This window comes from Lissotriton helveticus, chromosome 4_1 (assembly GCF_964261635.1).
Source record: "Lissotriton helveticus chromosome 4_1, aLisHel1.1, whole genome shotgun sequence".
Classification (NCBI taxonomy): Eukaryota; Metazoa; Chordata; class Amphibia; order Caudata; family Salamandridae; genus Lissotriton; species Lissotriton helveticus.
Genome location: NC_136063.1, coordinates 166,849,932 through 166,864,010, shown reverse-complemented (window position 1 = coordinate 166,864,010; position 14,079 = coordinate 166,849,932). Strand labels below are relative to the sequence as shown.

Sequence of the window (14,079 nt, the reverse complement as noted above, 5' to 3'; positions counted from 1 at the left end):
TTGGTCTCCCATTTCTCAACCAAAGACCAGCTCTCCAGGGTTTTATCTAGAAATATCAGTTCTTTTCTACATGTTGTTTACCTTGTTTTCAGCTTATTTGCTTCAAATGCACTATATTTCTCTTTTTTGAGGTGATAGTCAAGCTAGGGTGTGAGGCAAATGCAGTTGGTGTCTTTGAGTCCTAAAGCCTGTTAATGACCTTGCTTGGAAGGGTTCTAAAACTACTTTGACAGGAGTAATTGACTTGACTCAATCTAGGAATTTAGGACGTGGTCTTAATGATTTATTAGACACGTTTGGGCATTGTCCTTCCCATACGATTCCTTAGAGCATATTTGGTTTGCAGGTATGTCGCTTGCATGAAAGAATAACCAGGCCAGGAGGTTTAATTTCTAAACATGTGCTGAAAAAATTCAGCTGTAATGGGATTTAGACCTGTCTTAGTTATTTTCTTTACAAATTGTACAACGCTTTAGTAGCCTTTCCATCTGGTGTCGAATTGCTCCTCTCTGCCTCAGAAGCCATATTCCCTAAATTTGCCTACAAAATGGTCCATTTCAGGTAGCAGGGGTCCTTAAGTCTCTTTAGTGTACTGCTCTTGAATTTTAGCCTCCCTTGCAGTTGTCCAGAATTATTCACTGGTGAGATTTTATAACTCTCTTTTCTCCTGTTTGCAGAAAAATGGATGCAGAATCTTTATTGTATGACAAGGTCTGGTTTGATAAGCCAAGGTATGATGATGCAGAGAGGCAGTACTACGAGCAGCTGAGTAGGCCTGCTAATGCAAATGTGTCACCGTGCAAGAAGGCTACTGTATCTCCCTGCAAAACGGCCACAAAATCACCACACAAAGAGGTAATGTATGTTACTGCAGTGTTTTGCTTCATGTTTCTACAGTGGTGGAAGGAAAGACTAGTCTGAAAATATTGATCATGACAACTAAATCCAGTGTAGCTGGTGCCATTAGACCACTGGATCAAACTCTGAAGTCCTGCACACTAACAAGAAGCCTCAAAGAATGACCCGAGTGTCGCTGTTGTCCATTTCACTGCTGTCTACTACGAATATTTGACCTTACATGTAACTCAATATAATTTTAAGCAGAGCCTTCGGATTTGGTGTTTTAGGACACTTCTTAACGCTGTTGGCTGTGGAAGTTATTTCCTTAAACATGGGGCGGGGGGTTCTTGAGGCTGGTGGCAATGCAGGTACATGTCTTCACACATTTCCTGCTTGTTCACATTGGCCCGTAGGTCTTTGTAGGACATACAGGCTCAGCTGGTTGCGACTCGCTCTATTTTTCCCTGTGATCACTGAAGATCCTTTAACATATGAATTTATTTGGTCCTTGAGTAGGAGTACATGCCTGTGCTGGAAGGGCTTGTGCATGTCTTGTGGAACAGCAATCTATTGAAGGTATCTTTCCTTCTGCCACTGTTGCGCCTACATAGCATGTTTGTGTATGCTCATACAAGTGATCTGTGCATCAGATAATATAACTGCATGAGCAGACACACCTTTGTGAACAGCATATATGCAAACTAAAAGAATCCGTTTGACTCTCCCATTGCATGCCAATTTGTACACTGCCAACTTCTAAGCAAAGTTGATTGCATACACTGTCAGCACATTCAGGAAGTCAATTTAATTTGCACCCGCAGGATGGCTGGTTAGTAAGTTACCCTCTCAGGCCATAAAAGGTAACCGTGCTGAACATATGTTCTACACAAATGGTGAAAACCTTGCAACATTGTTAAATACATTTTATGTGCTCCGTGGCTATATGTTGGTGGATATGAATAGCCATGGGAATAAGGGCATCAAAGTTTATTTGGTTTTAAGTACAACAGCGTTTATTTGGTTTTAATGGCATTTCTCCATAGCTTTGTGAAATATAACCATTCTTTGGAAAGGGAAAAGTCTAACAGAAACTAAGATTATGACAGGGGCTTGGAGTTTTGGGGCTAGGCAGACTTGCAAAGAATTGCTTGTGGAGTTTAGGACTAAGCTAGGAGTACGACAATAGTAAGTCACAGAAAATCTTTGTGAATCTGGCCCTTGGCGCTTAAGCATGCGGAACTGAAATGGGAAACTCGAGGAGAGGGACATACGTAGGGGAGTGGCTGTAAAGACCTTAGTGGGGAAACCTTAAATCCTGCAAAGCATAGTGGAAGCAAAGCAGATGAGAGCTCTAGAGATGAGAAATATTTCATTGAAATGAGGTCTGTAGTTCGTACAGTGCCAGTCCTGTATGCCAACAAGATGACCTACAAAGACTGTATTCATATGCAGATTATTTTTTAAAATTATAAACACATTTTATTGTGTCAAGGAGCTCTGCATTATGCGTAACCTTTAACAGAAGAGACAGCTGCCATATTATACATTGTAAAACATTGTCATTGACATTTAGTGTATATTTATTGTAATCCTGATTATGCAGAACAAGACATGAACGTATCGAACCCCCCTCCCCTTTGCACTATTCCACTGCTGCGTCTCGTTTGCCACCACATCGCCCACTCTAGCAAATGAGTTCCATCACTATGCTGTTGGTCCCTCACCCAATGAGCCCACATGGCAATGAGGGTGCGGATGCATCCACTGGGGTCCAAGTGCAGTCCCGGGTAGTCTGTCCATCTTTTCCAAATCTTGGGATGCTTTTGCGGGTATCCCCTGGCCTTAAATATTGGTATCTCTAATACCATACAAAAGTCAAGTCCATTCTTCCATGTTGATAAATAAGGCGGACCGATGCCCTCCATAGCCTTGCAATATCCCTTTTAGCCAATGTCAGCCTCGGCAGTAACAGGTGCCTTTTATAGATATTGCCCCCAATGCCCTCCATGATGTGTAGGATTACCAATCTTGGTGAGATGGGGAACTCCCACCCTAACACCTCTGCGAGGCAAGCCAGAACCCCTCGCCAAAACCTTGTGAGTGCTGTGCAATGCCAAATCGTATGCATGAGGGATCCCTCCTCCCAACCACACCGCAGGCATATCGGGGATGTCACCAGGCCCGCCCTCCACAACCGTAGCCTGGTATAGTAAACCCAGTGCAAGTATTTAAATTGGATAAGCCGCAGTAGCGTTGCTATCGCCCTAGTAGTGCAAATAGGTACACCCAACTAAGGGAGTCAAACGCCCTATCCATATCAGCCACCAATAGGGCGACCTGTTCTCCTAGTCCCTCTATGGTAGCTATAGCAGTGTGTACTTGTCGGATATTAGGATGCGTAGCTCTCTGGGGCATAAAGCCAGGCTGGTCAGGGTGGATCAAATTGGTTATATGGGGTTGAAGATGATTGGCCAATGCTTGTTCTACAACTGTGAGGAAATGGGCCCCCAATTTAGAGAAGTATTTCTTGAAAAATTCACATGGGAATCCATTAGGACCCGGCGCCTTTCCAGAATTCAAATCTCCCAGCGATGTGCAAAGCTCCTCCTCCGTGAGCGGGAGGTCTAGGTCTGCCCTTGCCTTGTCTGAAAGGGCCTGGGGCGGCAGGTCATCTATAAAGCGTTGTATCGTACCTTCCTGTAGGAGTTCCTTAGGGGTGTACAGCTCTGCGAAATAGCTTGCGAAGGTCTCTGCTATTAAGGAAGGTTCGTTGACGACCCTTCCATTCGATATGCTGTATTTGTCGTGTCATTCCCAGCATTCAGTTGTAGTTGTATAGCTTGGTGCTATATGAAGAAGCATTGGGAAAGCCAGCAGGCCTTGCCTATGCAAGAGCTATTGGCTTTGCCAATATGTTTTAGCAATGTTGCACACTAGCATGGCTAAAAGTTAGTAGTTTAAAGGAATGTAGTAGTGTAGTGTGGAGTGACAGGGAAGGAGTAGTGTCGTAGAGTGAAAGGGCATGGAGTGGAGTTGAGTGGCGTAGAGTGGCATAGTGTGTTGTGGTGTAGAGGGTATTGCATGGAGTAGTGTTGTAGAGCAGATTGTCAGATTAGAGTAATGTCATAAAATAAAGTGGACTAAAATGGTATAGAGGGAGTTGCGTAGAGTGCTGTTGAATAGTGTTGTAGAATGAAATAAAGTGGAGTAGGGGTTCGTGGAGTATAACGTCTGAGTGGAGTGTCGTAGAGTGGCTTAAAGTGAAGTGGTGTAAAGTACAGTGGTGCAGAATAGATTGGCTTAGAGTGCATTGGTTTTGAGTAAAGTGGCCTAGAGTAGATTGTTTTAGAGTGGCAATGAGTGGTGCGGAGCAGAGTGGCATGGAGTAGAGCAGCAGAGTGGTGCAGGGTAGAGTCCAGTTGCACCGTGCAGAGGAGTGGTGCAAAGATTTGAGTGGAGTAGAGTGCACTGGCATAGAATAGAGAGGCATACTATAAAGTGGCATAAAGTGTTGCAGCAGACACCAGCAGTGCTAAAGCCAGCCCTTGTGGTAGGCGGTTGTGGAACATGTTTGCCTATTTCATTGACAACCAGCGCATCCATCAAATCGTATTAAAAACTATGTTTTGACATAGGTTTGATTAACCGCATGCGTGCGGGCGGAATTCAGCTGGCACGCTGAGAATTTGTAAATCCCTTTATTCATGACGAGCTGGGCTCGTCATGAGCGTGCGAGGAGGCTACCTCATGACGAGCCCAGCTCGTCATGAGCGTCGAAGGGGTTAAGGCTGAACTGTAAATAATGTAGTTGGTTTCCGGGCTGCTCTTTGTAGTTTTCAGGAAAGCAGTAATCTGTGTTTAAGTTTTTATGACACAATGCTCATTATAAGGCTATTGCTAATTAATAGTTGTATAGGCTATACCATTTGGCTTGGCAATGTGCTAGCTATTAAGAGTTTGGTACTTGGACTCGCTGACTGTAAACTGAAAGATCATTAGACATTCACTAGAGGTTCACATTAAGCAAAAGCCAAGAGTGCGTTGATAGAATAACCTAGACATGAATATTTGTTTAGCACCACCACAGATTGTGCATGCACCTCCTCCTTGCAGGCCTGTTTTAAGGATTGTTAAGCCTCATAAACTAGCTCATAGAGGGTCCCGAAGGTCTTTAGGGCCTTTCGGAAAGGGAAGGCACTCAAAAAACCGTGGCGAATGCATTGAAAACGAGGCAAAAGCACGGAGAAAACTAGCAATGTAGCTGCTTGGGGAGAGCTGGGCCTGCAACCTGCTCAATGGGGTCGTGCTACGGTCTCCATTAAGTAGGTCCTGGGAAGAGGGAGGCGGTTGGCAGGGCTAGGTGGGAGGTGAAAAAAACAGCAGAACCTGCAATGAGGAAAAAGCTAGGAGAAAGTAGTGAAAATTAAAGAAAAGTAAGGGAACACACTCAAAACATGGGGTGACAAGACGAAAGCAGTGAAAACAAGAGAACCTAGGCGAGGGTACTGGGAAAATGAAGGAAAAGCAAAGAGAAGGCACTTAAAAGGGGTAGGTAGAAAAGAAGTTTAGACAATTTTCCATAAAACATTCTAAAACACATTTAACAATTCCTAAATAAAAGGGCCCCATCTTGCTACCCGACAACCCATTCCTACTATAATTCATCGTTAAAATTCTGTTAAAAAATTAGCAGTTCCAATTGCCACATCTAAATAACACATTTCTGATATCTCCACAGCTTTCCTCCTATGGAGAGTATCATTTTTCAAAAACAGGAGTCTTAAAAACTTAATTCGAATTGTAAAAATAAAAGATGCAGTAGATTAGTATATGCAGCAAGGAACATTTTGGATTTAGGGGGCAGGGCAGTGGCCACTATTATCCTGGCCTGGTATGGGTGAGATAAGTGGATTTGTGTAGTTGAGTAGATTGGATTACATCCCACCATGACCCTTCATATTTCATTTTGCAACCCTGGCTCTGGTAGCTATAACAGATAGGGAAAGACTGTGCCCTGCACAGAGTAGAAACTGAGAAGCTAATAGATGGTTTCTTGCTCAGGTAGATTAGGTCTTTGGATTTAGACACCAAAGCAGCAGACTCTTTCAATGCATGCCTGCCAGGGAAGGGGAACCAGGATGTCATTCTACCACTATCTGTATGGAGGTTCCCAAAAGCAATCTAGTTCTTATATCCAAAATGGCAGGGGGCGAGGGTGCAAGAGAAGCCATGAAAACGAGGGAACACGAGGAGAGCCCAGCCTGGGCTCTTTCGTATAAATCCTCGAACTTTGAAGTGACAAAGAAAAGTAAACACCAAGCTCTGTCGGAAAACTCAGCCCAGCATTTGACCTTTTCTTTAAATGCACAGCAAATGCGACCAGATGAGAACAAGATTTACAAAAAAATGAGAACGTAAACCAGGTTTGGGCAAGGTTAGGGACAAACTAGCTGGACAGTCTAAATCAAATGGAGTAAGCAACAGGCAGAATTCATTCCCGGGGAAGCTTTCTTAATATCCCCAAGATGTCTTCAGCAAAGCAGACGTCTGCAGTGTCTGGGAGACTTCGACCTAAAAATGAAGGCACTGAACTCCTGAAACACTTTAAGCAGCCTTGCATAACATGAAACCAGGGCTCGAGTCGGGGGTCCCTGCGGGTGGACTGCGTCCCCCACTTATTTGAACTTATTTTACCGGGTGGACACCGTCCCCCCTGCAAAGATGCCCTTGCTGAGGAATAAAGTGTATTCTTGCCAATAACTGCATGCAAAAACATACCCAATATATAGACCCTAACCTCCCAGAAGCCTTTTTAAAAGCAGACTAGTCACAGCAGACGGTGCACAGTGCACGCTACTGCTACCTCTGCAACAGAGAAAGAGAGGGCAGACTTTGGGCCAGTACGCAAGACTCTTAAGAAGCGTGCGTCACAGCTGCCTTGGACAGAAACTACCAGCCCCAATGCACCTCAATTAATGGAGGTCTAATGTTTTTTTTACCTTTCGTGACGCCACTTCCGGTCGTGACATCACTCCATGTCTTTGAGCGTCCCCCACTTCTGTTTTACCTTTCGTGACGTCACTGTCGTGACGTCACTTCCTGGTGTGACGTCACTTCCAGTCTTTGAGCGTCCCCCCCACTTCTTTATTTAGGACTTGTGCCCTGCATGAAACCTCAAAAATCCCCATCAAATCAATGATGCCATCTTTACACTAGTACAAGCTCTGACCCTTAGTTGTTGCCATTTAAAAAAGTTTCTCACAGTACAAAATGCTGTTTGTAGCTTACACGGCAAGAAAACTTGGTCTTTTATTAGTGCTAATTCTTTTTGTTTAACCGACAAACCTTTTGCAGTGTTGATGTGGAATGTTTGTCACGTGGCTCTTTATGTGGTTTTGTAAACCTGGGCCACTTTCACATGCTGTGAAAAGGCTACTTTCTCAAGCACGCCCATAGCGACAGTACCGTAGGCCACTGTTGAACTCTGAGTATATGCCTGTGGTTTGAAGAGCAGTGCTGGTAAACGTTCACCCAAAGGGAAGCGGATTGTAGGCCCGATGACAGAAAAGAATCGTATCAGACTTTACATGTAAGACCTGTGATTGGCAGGCTTGATTTTTTTTTTTTGATTTGGAAAGGTATTCCGTTATGGTTCTTGTGCGTTCTAGCTGTGTGTGTGACTTTTGTTTCCATGAGGTTATCTACGCTGCTCTGTTTAATTCACGATGCCTTCTATTTCTGTAAACACTTGCGTCCTTTAAGTCTCATGTAGAACAATTGTTGGTTGCATTCTAAAATAAAGCGATATGCCTTGGAAATAGTGAAAACCCAGATCATGCCTTTTTCTTTCCTGTTCAAAGAAAAATTGTAAAGCCCAAAGAAACTATTAGTTGTTCAAATAGTTAATGTAATGTTTAGTGCAGAAGCACCCCCTGATTGAGGTCTAATTACCAGATCCCACCGTAGCTCCTGGAAAGGTACACAGCTTCTACAGTGATTTCTGAAGATTTGGAACACTAAGGCTCATTTTATTGGCGGATCAAATGAACAGGATAGGAAGCCCGCCTTTTCTTCTCTGACCTCAGAGCCACATTTAGTTTTACTTTGATTTTTTTTCTTTTTCTTTGGTAAGGGAAACTGAGGTGATGCAGTGCCCCAGGACTCTGTTCAGCTTTTTGATGTGAAATCCGTTTTGCTTATACCTGGTACATTTGACTGTCTGTGCACTAGGTCCATATATTTATGTGCAATAGAGAAGCTGTTAAACACTTGCGGGTATTACTGATCTAAAAGAGAGGGTGAAGTAGGGTTTTTTTTGCATTCGAATCGAGGAAGGCCAGATTTTTTTTCTTCCTTGTAGCAAAACTCACCCTTTTTTAGTAAATCAGTGATGCAAGTACTGCTAGTTCCAAACTTTTCATTCTCATCTAGATTGCAAATACTTGTATTCCTCAAGGTGCCTGGCTGGTATCCTTTGCCAGTTGGTATCCGTTTTTAAACGATTTAAGAAATAAGCTATGTAGTAATTTTTAGCCAGAATGTTACTGCTTTGTAAGTTCTTTGGCAGGTGGTGGGTTTCTTAGAATTGATCCTATTGCCCCTAATGTTTGTCGTTTCTTATCGTATTGAAGCTTATGTTGCCAGTACCTCTTAAACTCGTCATGCAGTTAGAATTTTGTTCTTTTATTCAGCCTTTATCGTAGTTATTTTGGGGATGGGCTGAAAGATGAGTTTCCTAATTGCAATCCTCTGGCACATCAGCCATGTGCATGAAATATCTTTTTGTTAATCTTCTAGAGATGCAGGTTTGTGCTTCGTATGAAATACTAGTTTTAAAGTCTGCCCTGGGAGAATAGAGGCAACCAATGGTGTTAGTTTGTCTGAAGCCAGACTCCTGTAATGTGTGCTAGCATGGCTCTGCTGGACTGCGTTGGATGTGGAACATTGGACTCCTTGTTCTTTGGTGCATACATAACGTGTTGCATGTGCTCCAGCTTGTAACATGGCTTGTTGGGAAGGCTCTTGGAAAATAATTCTTGCCTGCGGAACGCTAGCTGCATCATAACCACCGCGTGCAGTTGAATCGAATCCCTAGCTTACATTTTCCTCAATACTAAGGCGGTGGTTACTGGGTACTTCCTACAGCAGTCTTTATTCAAGCCCATGACTTCTTTCAACGGCCAGCTCTCTTAGGGTAGTTTCTTGCCAGGGCTCTTTTCAGGTAGACTGTCCAACTCCCATTCATGACCAATAGAATTTTCAATTCCAATCCATCAAACTGTTTATGCTGAATTTGTCCATCTCTTAGAAACAATCCATAATATAAAGCATCATATGAGCATAACATACAAAGCCATATTTATAATTAATCAGTTTAATTTCTCCTAATTGCCCTTGGCTAATCTAATTTGATGTGTTTGACGTTCTAACATGAGTTTTTGTGTGGTTCTTTCTGCACTGCCCGCAGGAGGATGGAGCGAGCACAATCCTCCGAGACATTGCCAGAGCCAGGGAGAATATCCAGAAATCGCTGGCCGGAGTGAGTACCTCCGCTCTCACCAGCTGACACTGCCACCAATCATAACTGTGCTCTGCTGCACCCATCTTAATTGATCCTCATTGATTTAACATCGTATGTGTGTCGACAGGCCCGCTCCAGTGCTGTGCATCCACTCCATGCATGCGGCTAATACTTGGATAACCCTGATCATAATGCAGAGAAACCAACCGACTTGTTGAATAATTTTTCTAGTCTACGGAGCACTGCACTGCTAGTGGCCCTGTGTCTTGTTTCTTGTCTTTCTGGATTTGTGCAAAGAAATAGCATGTGTTTAAGCTAAAACTGCATGTATTTTTAGGGTTGATTGTACTTGTGCACATGAATTGTAGTTCGTTTTACACCTTTATAAAAAGTGTTGTATGCCCCCTCCCCAAACACCTCCATGTCAGTACTTCATTTTAGTACAGATTGGTATATGAAAAAGGCTTTCCTGCCCTCCCCGCTCTTATTTAGGATGTTTCGTGTTTAAATGCTCCTTGTCTTCATATCGGTCATTCAGCTAGGTTTTGCTATGTTCTGCTTAATATGTAGCTTGACGTCCACAAATAAATGACGGTCCCATGATGCATGCATGAAAAGGGAAGTAGGTATATGCTACCCCCTAAACGCAGGCCCACTAGTGCAGACCAATGTTCTTTGCAAGTGGCATGAGACGCCTACCTCCTTGGTAAAAAGCTGAAACCCCTGCAATACCAAGTTCACACTTTTGTTGCACTACCTTAGGTGGTTTGTACATGCAAAAGTCGATAACACTTTTGTTTTTAAAAGGTTTACTTATCTTGTGGCTCTTTTAGGATGCAAAGGACAGAGTAACAGACAAAGTCTCTGTACACTCTCCCAGAGGAAAATATTAAAGAAACGTCTGCCTTCATAGGTTGCTGTGCTAATATCTTAAAATGTGGCACTGGTAACCTACAAGACACTCCTTGTTTGTCAGTATGTTTTGTCGTCCTTTTGAAGGGAGTGGGACAATTGCAGGCTGAAGATACTCTTTGGATTCAGACATGGTTCAGTGATGGGTCCCAAGTCTGTTATATGGTGTTCGGGTACCATGACCAGTTTATGCAAAAAGAAACTTGTTTAGTGTTGAACCAAAGATTGGAGGACTCTTGCCTTTTAGGTGATGCTGTTGCAGCACTTGAACGCTGTGTCCCAAGTTATTCCGCCCATCAAAATAAAACATCCGTTGTTTCTCTGAGTTTTTACTAATTGTTTCCAGAGCTACTAACCGCAAGTAGGACCAAGTCTCGGAAAGGCCCTGTGGATTAGAAAGAAGAATTGAATGTTACCTTCAGCTTGCTGAGAAACATGCGCAGGAGCTTGTAAGATGACTTGTGTGATCCAATGCTAGGATAGGGTAGGTGGAAGTAATAGCAGGAAGCATTGCTTTGGCTACGTGGCACTACGGTTGCTATTACAGTACTCGGTCTTGTAAAAGGCTGCTGCCTCAAGTCCATTCATTTCAATGAAGGTGCTTGTTTTAAGCTCTCCTTCTGGTTGTGGTTTTGGTTAATTATTCTTGGCCTTATTAATCAGTGCCAGCCTCCTGAAGCATGTATCCTACCTGTAGCAGCATGCACATCACAAATCCACTTTTACGCATCTGAAATGGCCATGGCAGATTACGGTAGTTCAAGCATTACCTCCGAGCTGCACTGTAACTGTTGTAACACAGTACTCCTGAATGGTTATTTTGAAACCTAACCATACCAGGCGATGAAGCTTGAGTAGGTTGGAGTTAAATCGCAATACCGATTGGTGCTTTAAAGTAAAATGGTTTTGAGTTAACATTCTAGCTGGTGCACAGTACAATTGATAACAGCTTTCGCTGTTGGCCCCGAGTTTCATTGGTTTGTGCTTTGCTGTACAGCTATCCTGGTTGGTAGGTGATGCTGAGCCAAGTGAACGGATGGAGCGATGGTAGGGCTCTGGAGAACATCCCAGGATCCTTGCAGGGATGGCCATGGCCACTGATTATTTTGAGCGTAGGCATTTATTTCCCTTTCACAACCCCGGGTCAAAAACATTTGTTTGCACATCTCTGCCTTGCATGCATCTGCTTTCTTCATATTTCCATAACCCATTTTAAGCTTTGCCTTTTTTAACCTGATTTTAATCCCCTTTTTTGTCTGTCTTCTGAATATAATTACCTGCATTCTTTTTTGTCATGAAAGACCTACACGTTGTTTCTCACCTGTTTGGGAGTGACAGATTGTATGCCTGGTGTTTTAGTATGACGTTAAAGTGAAGAATTTGTGTGACAATTAAACATTATAAATTACATTATTTTGCTACGTTCTTGTTCAAACTCGGGCTTGATCTAAATCAGTTGCATCAAACCAATGTTGCTGGCTGGATGTAGCACTTTTGAGCTGAAATCTCATAATAGATAAATAACCATGGCTGAGGAGACCCCATCACTGGTGCAGTTACGGTCAGCCTTACCGGACCAGTAGAACCCAGTAACACCATAACTGGAACAGGCAGTGTGGTGATGCACACAAGCATAATAAACACAAGACCAACTGATCAGCCCGAATAAATACAAGGATTGGTTTGGTGTAAGGTCTCCACACTAGAGCTTCATCCCTCTGCAAACCTGCGCCTGCCGACAGCAGGCCAGTCTCTTTATGGAACCGGACTATGTGTCATACTGTACTCTAAAAATCACCCACCGTGGCTTTGTATGAACCATTCGAAGTAGCCACTGGGTATCTTAGTATCACTCATTGTGAGTGCTTGACACCTCCCTCTATTACAGAGAAGCTCTTTCAGTGCTGAGTTTTTTTTCATTAAGTAGATTAAACCGCAAAAAATGACCATGTGCAGGATGTAGCTCAAGTGTAGATGGTGCTGGTAGATGTGAGAAGACTTTCAGCTCCTTCAGTGATTTACCGGCCACCATGCAGAATTTGCATAGCGCAGAAGGCGTGACTGACGTGGACATAGCAGCATTACAGTTTTGATGGGATCCTTGTTCCTGAAGCGCTTATTTCTTTTCCCTTTCAGTGGGAAATAACAGTTGTACATTTTTGTGTTGTAGTCTGCTTACGATCGCCTATGATGGGAGAAGTGACTAATGCAAGTGTCGGAGGCTGACTCTGTATATAGTGCCCACCTATGGTGCGGCACTGTGTCCAGGCAACCCTTATTGATGGTGTTTAGGTCCCTAAAAAGCAGAGATCTCAAGGAGTAGCTATGGAGAGCAGTTAAGGCTCATTCAGTCAATCAATCCATACATTTCTAAAGCGCACTACCTACCCGCGAAGAGCCAGGTCTTGAAGTCTTCTGAAGGCCATCAGGTCCTGGGTCTGTCGTAGGTTGGTAGGGAGAGTGTTCCATGTCTTCGCGGCGCGGTAGGAGAAGGATATGCCGCCGGCGGTGGTTTTCCGGATGCGAGGAACTGTGGCGAGGTTGGCAGAGCGGAGGCTGCGGGTGTAGAAGCGGAGTCGGTTGTTGAGGTATGCTGGTCCGGCGTTGTGAAGGGCCTTGTGTGCGTGGATGAGTTTGAAGGTGATCCTCTTGTTGACAGGGAGCCAGTGCAGGCCTCTCAGGTGGGGTGTGATGTGGCTGTGTCGGGGGATGTCGAGGATCGGTCGTGCCGAGGCGTTCTGGACTCGTTGTAGTAGTCTCAGGAGCTTGGTTGTTGTTCCTGAGTAGAGGGCGTTCCCGTAGTCGAGTCTGCTGGTGATGAGGGCCTGGGTGACGGTTTTTCTCGTGTCAGAGGGGATCCATTTGAAGATCCTTCGGAGCATTTGGAGGGTGTTGAAGCAGGACGCGCAGACGGCGTTGGCTTGCTTTCTCATGGCGAGGGCGGAGTCGAGGATGACCCCCAGGTTGCATGCGTGGTCGGTGGGTTCCGGGGGTGTGCCTAGCGATGTGGGCCACCAGGAGTTGTCCCAGGCTGATGGGGTGGGTCCGATGATGAGGACCTCAGTCTTGTCTGAGTTTAGCTTCAGCCTGCTGTCCTTCATCCAGTCGGCGACTGCCTTCATTCCTCTGTGAAGGTTGGCTTTGGCGGTGTGGGAGTCTTCAGGGATATGATCAGCTGGGTGTCGTCGGCGTAGGAGATGATGTTTAGGTTATGTTGTCGTGGGCGAGGGGTGGCATGTAGATATTGAACAGCGTCGGGCTGAGGGAGGATCCCTGTGGGATGCGCAGATTATCTCGGTGGTTTTAGAGCGGAAGGGTGGGAGGCGGATGCTCTGGGTTCTGCCGGAGATGAAGGATGTGGTCCAGGCCAGGGCCTTATCTTGGATTCCGGCGTCATGGAGGCATGCTGATAGGATGTGGTGGCAGACCGTGCCGAAGGCTGGCGATAGGTCCAGGAGGAGGAGGGCGGCTGTTTCTCCTTTGTCTATCAGGAATCCTGATGTCGGTGGGGCGATGAGGGCGGTCTTGGTGCTATGGTTGCTGCGGAAGCCGGATTGGGAAGGGTCCAGGATGTTGTTGTCTTCGAGGTAGCGGGTTAGCTGTTTGTTGACCATCTTCTCCGTGACTTTCGCCGGGAACGGAAGCAGGGAGATGGGCCGGAAGTTCTTGAGGTCCTTGGGGTCTGCCTTGGGTTTCTTCAGTAGGGCGTTTATCTCGGCGTGCTTCCAGCTTTCCAGGAAGGTTGCTGTCTCGAAGGAGATGTTGATTGTTTTCCGGAGGTGGGGTGTGATGTCTGTGCTGGCTTT

General features: G+C 44.8%; 1 protein-coding gene across 4 annotated transcripts in view; it reads left to right on the top strand.

The window, feature by feature from the left end:
• Window positions 1-14,079, top strand: part of EEF1D (eukaryotic translation elongation factor 1 delta) — a 106,164-nt gene that overhangs the window by 43,789 nt on the left and 48,296 nt on the right. For 2 of the 4 annotated variants that reach the window (XM_078686641.1, XM_078686640.1), the window contains exons 2-3: window positions 678-855; window positions 9,308-9,379. In XM_078686641.1, coding sequence (XP_078542767.1) covers window positions 682-855; window positions 9,308-9,379 — 246 coding nt within the window. In that variant the 5' untranslated portion in view covers window positions 678-681. The remainder of the gene's footprint in view (window positions 1-677; window positions 856-9,307; window positions 9,380-14,079) is intronic. The other 2 variants (XM_078686643.1, XM_078686642.1) reach the window with 1 other exon arrangement.